Source organism: Saccostrea echinata, unplaced genomic scaffold, assembly GCF_033153115.1.
Source record: "Saccostrea echinata isolate AGI-Se365-2 ecotype Australia unplaced genomic scaffold, CSIRO_AGI_Sech_v1 ptg000047l, whole genome shotgun sequence".
NCBI classification, from domain to species: Eukaryota; Metazoa; Mollusca; class Bivalvia; order Ostreida; family Ostreidae; genus Saccostrea; species Saccostrea echinata.
Window position 1 is genome coordinate 14,198,742 of NW_026889796.1, and position 9,181 is coordinate 14,207,922.

At 29.9% G+C, this 9,181-nt stretch overlaps 2 protein-coding genes across 2 annotated transcripts; one reads left to right on the forward strand and one right to left on the reverse strand.

The window, feature by feature from the left end:
• Positions 1–416: 416 nt before the first annotated feature.
• On the reverse strand, positions 417–3,572 carry LOC133202506 (uncharacterized). Its single transcript, XM_061338346.1, has 4 exons — positions 3,558–3,572; positions 3,279–3,405; positions 1,183–1,344; positions 417–827 (listed from the first exon to the last, which is right to left on the reverse strand). The coding sequence occupies exons 1-4, from the start codon at positions 3,570–3,572 to the stop codon at positions 559–561; spliced, it is 573 nt and encodes a 190-aa protein (XP_061194330.1). The 3' UTR covers positions 417–558.
• Positions 3,573–6,511: 2,939 nt separating this feature from the next.
• LOC133202507 (uncharacterized) lies at positions 6,512–8,762 on the forward strand. The gene is made up of 4 exons (XM_061338347.1): positions 6,512–6,526; positions 6,701–6,791; positions 7,947–8,108; positions 8,448–8,762. Exons 1-4 carry the CDS (start codon positions 6,512–6,514, stop codon positions 8,714–8,716), a joined length of 537 nt encoding a protein of 178 aa, XP_061194331.1. The 3' UTR covers positions 8,717–8,762.
• The last annotated feature ends 419 nt before the right edge of the window (positions 8,763–9,181 follow it).

The window sequence follows — 9,181 nt, forward strand, 5'->3', positions numbered from 1 at the left end:
AAAATATATGATTTAGGAGAAGGAGTAGAACAAGTATTTTTTTAGGCTGTCACTCTCACAGGATAGGTTTGTAATTAAATGGAGGTACTTCTTCCATTTAATGTGTACCTCTCTTTTACCATAGTTATACCGGAGTTTCCTTAAATAGTTTCTAAATATCAGACTTTATTCTCTGGCACGGAAATATCTCTCTGAGGGAGCCATATTCTCCTGAATAAGACTAAGGGGGTAAATATAATTGACTATCCTGAATTGAAATCAGTGAACAGTAATAAAAGTTTTGTCTGCCCAATTTCCCAGAACAAGCAGAGATTGCACATTTTAAGTTCCCTTTATATTATGTGCGAGTCATGAATCATACAACATTGTCAAATAAAGAAGACATAACTCTCTGGAGATTTTTTTTTAATTCTCTATTTCATATTTGATGTTTCGAATTCCACATATTCACAATTTCTACCAAAGTAAATGAACATAAAATGTACAAATTAACTATTAAACTATTTGTTGATGCATCACGTTTCACATTATACCCATTTTCATTTTTCTTTTCAAATGTCAATTATACTCCACATCATTACAGCTTCCTTTACACCAGTCAGGACAGGTTGTGCCTCTTCTACACAGAACCTCAGACATCCGGTTAGCAAATTTGTGACAATTATTAGACCAGAGGCTGTAATTACCAAACTTACATCTGTAATTTTTGGCACAACCCTCAATACATTCGGAGCTTAGTTCGCTGTAACCTGCTGGAAATTTTTCTTTTGCCCCAGAACATACATCTCCGCTTAACCGACTGGTAGCAATCGACACGTTCGAATTACCTGATTTGAAAAAAAGATATTTTTTTAATTCTCACGTTTCTTTCACAATGAAAAGGTTAGTTTTCTTTCCGTTTTTATAAAATTTTTTATCGGTTCTCTTAGAATTCATAGCTAGTATAAACACATGTAAAATTACTAAAATGTAAAATTACTTGAGGTATACATTATATAAATCTGCATTAAGATATAATTTACAGTCTCATGAGGTCTATCATTTTAAAAACAATATTATTATGAATGACAAACAAAAAAGCAAACTAATAGACCTAAGAATTACCATCACTTAAACAGCTTTACATGCCCTGATAAAGACGAAAGGAGTTTTATCACATGGACATGGCACATATGTACTTACTTTGGAAATCATAATAATATCCTCTATATTCTATGAATCTGTGGCTGGGGATATAAGGCCATCTAGATGGGGCACTACGTCTTTCTCTGTGATGATGTCCTTTGTGATGATGTAAGATGCAGCGGAGATGCGTCGTCCCAAAATAATACGGATAAGCGCCATCTATATTTCGAAAACATATACATTATACTTCAAATTTGTGACGAGAATTTGACTATATAATCAATGTTAAACTCATAAAGCAGAATGTCATTAAAGCATTATGTTTGGATTTTTGACGTGTAGCGATCAATCTTATTCAAATACTCTCTTTTTAAATTTTGTATTGTATGTTTTAGAAATGTGGCCCGCATTTTCTTCTTTAGCCAAATGTTCGGTACTTATTAAGAAGGTATCAACACCAAAAATTTATTTAATGTTTGTTTAATGTAGTTCCTTTGACATAAGGTTTAGGCATTAAAAGACCGACATAAGTTTTTAATCATTTCGTATTACTTTTTTAATTTTTTTATTTAATTTTTTTTTTTTTTTTTTTTTTTTTTTTTTGATTATCTTTGAGAAAAATAATTAAAGTTGTTTTGATTGAAGTAAGACATTTTTTTAGCTTAAATCTTGCTGCTAATTAATGCGTTATATAAATAATTAATGTAAAATAGCAAAAGGAGTCAGATACATTTTTCTTTATTTAATGTAAAAATCAGTATTAATTATATTTTTTTTTAATTTATGGATAAAATCTTTTAAAAAAATTTTGTTTATAGAAGGGTAATATAAGACAATTACATTAAAAATGAAATGTCGAAATTTCAAAAAAAATGTCTTGTTATCAAATTTGCACCATTCACGACTTAGTTTAAACCCATTTCAATAAATATTCAAAAAAAAAATCAACAAATAACTGTCCATCTGATCCAGTAGCCAGGGAGAAATCAATTTAGATTCAACTGATTAAAAAATTATATAACAACCATGAAATTCAGAATTTTTGTGAATTTTTGATAAACATTTTCATTTTAAATAATTGCAGTCGAGATCAGTATAATTTTAATCATTTTTTTCGTCAATTCCATAGTTTATTTTCAATTAAAAAATGGTTTTCAGTATTTCTTTTCTATAATAAAATATTTCTTGAAAATGTTATTCAAATTTAAATAATCTAATTAACATTGATTTCCATTTCTGTAAATAACTTTTATTAAATAAACTAAAATATCATTATTTAACACCAAATTTTATCTCCTGTTTCTTATTTGCAATCAAAACATTTCAATCTTCAGTGAATTTTTAAAAAAAAAAATCAAGAGGTTATATTGGTCTTTTACTACTATTTCTGAGTTTATATGTCAGAAAGAAATACTTTAAGAATCCATTAAATAAACCTTTGGTGTGTCATACTACCCGAATAGAAGCAAATTTAATTTATCACCTTTATTGGGCATGTAAATAAATAAGTACTGGTACGAGATAACAGGTATTTGACAATATTTCTTTTTAACACAATACAAGCAGTTGATATACAATTACTCTCATCATTTGTTGACATTAATTTCAACAAAGATCGGAACACAACTCTTACTCAGTTCCTCTTCGAGGACAATGCCAGGTGGAGAGATTGGCTAACGAGGAATATTCGACATGGCCGTAGAAACCGGGGGGGGGGGGGACGGGGGGCCGTGCCCCACAATAATTTTGCCGATATTAAGATTACTATAGTAAACATAGATACTATATGCTTGTGCCCCCTCAATAAAAACGTCTGATGACCTTTTTTTTTTTTTTTTGCTAGTCAAGGAATTTTTAGTAGTTGATGACCTTTTTTTTTGGTTGTCAGGAAATTTTTGGAACTGAAAATGTAAGGCTGTGCCACCCCACCCCACCCCACCCCCCCAAACTGAATTTGCTTCCTACGGGCCTGTTCGACAATTTTTAATGATCATAGAAAAATGATTACATCGACCTATGACACATCACATATAAACAACACTCTGTCCAGCCTCTTCTTATTGCTACTAAAGCTTCCTTTTAAGAACTAAAACCTCTCAATCTGCTAGTTTTACGTACTACCTTGAATAATGCCTGAAAATTTAATCACCTACCTCGATATGGGCATGCTTCCTCGTATTCATTAAAGAACCAACCATAAAAGCAGGAAACATCAAGAAATAAGGAGCACGCCAGAATGAATACCTGAAAATATAATGATTTCTGGTTTTGGATAGAATCCTAAAATAAAAATTTATATTGAAATATCACATTATTTGGTACCGTTTATGTGCTAAACCTGCTCCAAATCCTGTGACATTCTAATGACAAAATAAAAAACTAATTTATCCATTCTCTAAGTGGATACATAATCTATGTCTCTAACAACTTACAGTAAAGAAATGCATCTTGGCTGTCTGAAAGTTGAGTTTGTGGGGAATGCTTTATATAGGATTCAATCAAAGCTCTTACACTTGACAAAAAGTTTATAATTTTTCAAAGAACACGCCCCTTTTCCAATAATAAACGTCATATAAAGCAGTTATGACATCCTTCGTTCCAATTATGAACGTCAAATCAAGTAGGATCTACCAAGAATCTACGTTTAAGTGACCGTTTGGTAACAAATACTTAAACAACAAAGGTCTCTCTTTACTATGAGTATTTATGCATTTTTAAAGTAAACAACACGTAACTCTTTCACAGAATTAATACCCGATTTCAAACAGCACCTTTGTATAACTCAGCAACATGACAAATGAACTGAAAAAATCACTCTCTCTCTCTCTCTCTCTCTCTCTCTCTCTCTAAAGTTATGAATGTTAATTATAGAAGTTATCTGCAATGTATTCCGAAATATTGCAATATTAAAAAAAATCATATACTAAAATCTCGTTCGTATGCTAAAAGCTGATTCAAATGAAAACAATAATTCTATAATACTGCATTTAAACAGTCATGATAATAATTGGCAGAATTAGCTATTTCTACTTTTTATGGAGTAATGTTTTAAAATAAGCTAATTTCCTCTAAATGTCATGTATAGCTTATTATCATAAAACGATTTTGTAAATAAAAGTTTTCGGAAAAAAAAGTAAAAGTTTAATACGAATGCCATATATTGCGTCAAAAAATCATATTTGATTTTCGATTCTAAAGACAAATCTGTAGACCCCCGGGAAATAGCCAGGCTTTCCTCCCTTCAAAGTGAAGCATCCCCTTCAGAAGTGGTTTCCGAATACAGTTAAACTTGGTTATAGGAAAGTCACTGGGACTTTAAATTTCAGTTCCTTATTACCGGGATTCTTTCTCCATTTAACGAGGTCCAATCTAGTTGGAAATTACAAAAATGGACCGGAAAATATTTTCGAATTTTGGATATGTACTGTTCAAATAAAGGATAATGGGAATAAAACGCTTAATAATATAAATTATTTTTGTCATACATGAGAACATGATTTATTCGAATAAAATTTATCATTTTTGAACGCTTTTGCAAACTTGATACATTCCACGGGAGTCACAAACAAAAAGACTTGATTTTGAAATGTTCTAAAATTTTGTCTTTTTAATACATTTCTTTTGTTGGTATCTGATCCACATCTTTCAGGAAGAAAATGTCTATCAAAAGCTTGGGATCTCGATTTTTTGTTTCTAATATTTTGAAAATTTACGCTGATTAAAACTAATTCAACTGAACCTACAGTAAATTACATGAATTGAAGTAGAATAAAGTATTCTTATCATCCTAGAAGATCTAAATGAGATAACTGAAAATATTATTTTCATGCATTTTCCGAGTGTAAGTAAAACAACAGAAAGATCTCTAATTCCCTATTGTATTTGAACTTTTTCCTGGAGAAATTTTGCAGGTACCGCTACCCTATGTTAAGAAAGAACGAGATAAAATAAATATGCACACGTTAATATTATTTTCTTAGACTCCAAAAACTCTTCTAGTATTTACAATTTCCTTAATTAATGCAATTTGTATATAATTTTAAATGAAGACTAAAATATCATTTCCTTCAAGTCTTGCAATCTTGGAAATTCTTTCTTAAAATTAGAGGTTATTGCAATAGCTACGTTATATAAATTAACAGTCTGGATTTCTTTCTTCATGGGGTTGCGCCAGTTTACTATTTAAAGAAAAAACCTTAGTATGACGTAAATATCTTCGTCAAAAATCTACGTCAGTACTCAAAAAGCGATAAGTTAATATAGTACTCTATGTTGAGCAAGAACGACATAAAATAAATATGCACACTTTTATATTATTTCCTTAAACTCCAAAAACGTTTTAGTGTTCACAGTTTCCTTAAATAATGCAATAAATATTATGTGCATATTTTTTGTTCGTTAGTCCTGAAAAAAATATAGGTTGATAAAGTTCTTTAACAAAAATCAACCTTTAATTCGGATAAAACTATAATGACTATTTTTTGTATGTGACTCATATTTAAAACAGGCCATGCACTACTGAGCAAGATTTTATAATGAACTATTTTCTTTCAGGAGAAAGACAATAAGTCCTCAAAAGCTTGATTTTCAATAATTATAAGTATTACCATTTCTTTGTCAAATAATGGAGAGAAAATGAACTTTTCCTAAATTTTGCATACCTTGACAAACTTAGACACAAATCATTGTTGAATTTTTTTATCAAATACCTTGACAAATTGTAATATTTAATTCCTCTTATCTTTATTGTAACGATAACAATGTAACATTTTACATAGAAAATTAACACAAATATTAAAATAGAGTATAGTTAAATGCAATTACATGAATATTGAAGTTTCAGTAGGCTTGAAGACGTGGTTTTGTTCGAGTTGCAACTAAACCAAAATTTATCAATTTTAAATATCTAATAAAGTATTTACATGTAAAATTTATTTGAGGAACGAATTAATTGTTTCCATATAAAAAATCTTATTTCTTTTAATTCCACGAGAGAGAGAGAGAGAGAGAGAGCTGCGACTGATTTTTTCAGTTCATTTGCCATATTGCAGAGTTATACAAAGGTGTTGTTTAAAATCGGGTATTAATTTTGTGAAAGAGTTATGTGTTGTTTACTTAAAAAAGTATAAATGCTCATGATAAAGAGAGACTTTTGATGTTTAAGTAGTTGTTACCAAACGGTCACTTAAACGTAGTTTCTTGGTAGATCCTACTTGATTTGACGTTCATAATTGGAACGAAGGATGTCATAACTGCTTTATATGACGTTTATTATTGGAAAAAGGCCGCGTTCTTCGAAAAATCATAAACATTTTGTCACATCTAAGAGCTTTAATTGAATCCTATATAAAACATTCTCCACAAACTCAACTTTCATACAGCCAAGATGCATTTCTTCACTGTAAGTTGTTAGAAACATAGATTATGTATCCACTCAGAGAACGAATAAATTAATTTCTTATTTTGTCATTAGAGTGTCACGGGATTTGGAGCAGGTTTAGCACATAAACTGCACCAAATAATGTGATTTTTATTTTAGGATTCTATTCAAAACTAAAAATCATAATATTTTCAGGTATTTATACTAGCGTGTACCTTATTTCTTGATGTTTCCTGCTTTTATGGTTGGTTCTTTGGTGAATACGAGAAAGGATGCCCATATAGAGGTTAGTGATTAAGTAAACAAGCATTATTCAAGGTAGTATGTAAAAGAAATGCCGAATATTCCTTGTTAGCTATTCTCTTCACCTGGCATTGTCTTCGGTGAGGGCCAAAAGCTTTACACTGGAACTGTATAAGAGATGTGTCCTCATCTCTGTTGAAATTAATGTCAATAAATGATGAAAGTTATGATTTTTCAACTGCTCGTATTGTGTTAAAAACAAATATTGTCCAATACTTGTAAATACCATATTTTTTAAATTGAAATGAAATTGACAAAAAATAAATTTTTAAACCTTTCCCGATTAAAATTATACGGCTCTCGACTGCAAATATTTAAAGTGAAAATGTTTAACAATTTCACAAAAATTCTTAATTCCATGGTTGTAATGTGATTTTTAAAATCAGTTGAGCATAAATTCAGATGGACAGTAATTTATTGATATTTTATTTTGCATTAATATTTATTGGGATCGGATAAATCTAAGTAGTAATTGTGCAAATTTGATAACAAGCCACTTTCCCTTAAATTTCGATATTTCATTTTTAATGTAATTGTGTTATATTTCCTTTCTATAACTCAAATGTTTCTCTAAAAATGATTTTATCCGTAAATTAAAAAATATATTATCGAATAATGATTTTCATATTCATAAATAAATATTTGCATGAAATAAAGTAAAATGTCTTCCTGACTCCTCTTGCCACTTTTCATTAAATATTTATATAATGCATTAATTAGCAGCGAAATTGAAGCTCAAACATGTCTTATTTCAACCAAAACAATTTTATTTTATTTTTCTAAAAGATAACCAAAAGGACAAAAAAATAAATTTAAAAATATTTTTAAAAAATTTAAAAGCTTATGTCGGTCTTTTAATGTCTGAACCACATTAAACAGCCATTTAATAAACTTGCATTGTTGATACTTCCTTAAAGAGCACCGAAACTTTAGCTAAAGAAGTATTAATTCGGGCCACATTTCTTAAACATGTATATTGAAATTTAAAAAGAGTGTATTTGAATAGAATTGATCGCTATATGTCAAAAATCCGAATATAATACTTTAATGACATTCCGCTTTGTGAGTTTAACATTGATTATTTAGGCAAATTCTCAACACAAATTTTAAGTATAATTTATATATATTCCAAATATAGATGGCGCTAATCCGTATTATTTTGGGACAACGCATCTCCGCTGCATCTTACATCATCACAAAGGACATCATCATAGAGGAAGACGTAGTGCACCCTCTAGATGGACTTATGTCCCCAGCCACCGATTCATAGAATACAAAGGATACTATTATGATTTCCAAAGTAAGTACATATGTACCATGTCCATTTGCTAAAACTCCTTTTGTCTTTATCAGAGCAAGTTATGTTGTTTAAGTGAAGGTAATTCTTAAATCTATTTGATCGCTTCTTTGTTTGTCATTCCTAATAATGTTGTTTTTAAAACAATAAACCTCATGAAACTGTCAATAATATCTTAGTGCAGATTTATACAATTTATAGCTCAAGTAATTTTACATGTGCTTACACTAGTTATGAATTCTAAGAGAACTAATAAAAAAATATATAAAAACGGAAAGAAAACTAACCTTCTCATTGTGAAAGAAATGTGAGAATTAAAGTTATTCTTATTTTTAAATTCAGGTAATTCGAACGTGTCGATAGCTAACAGTCGGTTAAGTGGAGATGTATGTTCTGGGGCAAAAGAAAAATCTCCAGCAGGTTACAGCGAACTAAGCTCCGAATGTATTGAGGGTTGTGCCAAAAATTACAGATGTAAGTTTGGTAATTACAGCCTCTGGTCTAATAACTGTCACAGATTTGCTAACCGGATGTCTGAGGTTCTTTGTAGAAGAGGCACAACCTGTCCTGACTGGTGTAAAGGAAGCTGTAATGATGTGGAGTATAATTGACATTTGAAAAGAAAAATGAAAATGGGTATAATGTGAAACGTGATGCATCAACAATTCCGAAATTTCATCTAGTTTAATAGTTTATTTGTACATTTTATGTTCATTTACTTTGGTACAATTTGTGAATATGTGGAATTCGAAACATGAACTATGAAAAATAAAATTTAAAAAAAAATCCTCAGAGAGTTGTCTTCTTTGTTTTACAATGTTTTATGATTCATGAAGTTATATCTTATTTAATACAAATCATACATAATACTAGATTGAATTCAAATGCGCAGTCTCTGCTTGTTGTGGGGAATAGGCCAAACATAATTTCTATTATTTTTTACTGATTCCATTTCAGGATATTCAATTCTACTTCCCCCGTAGTCTATTTCATGAGAATATGGCTCTCTCAAAGAGATAAATTTCTGTGCCAAAGAATACCATTTTAAGAATTTTTTCTTTTGAAATGTAGAGATT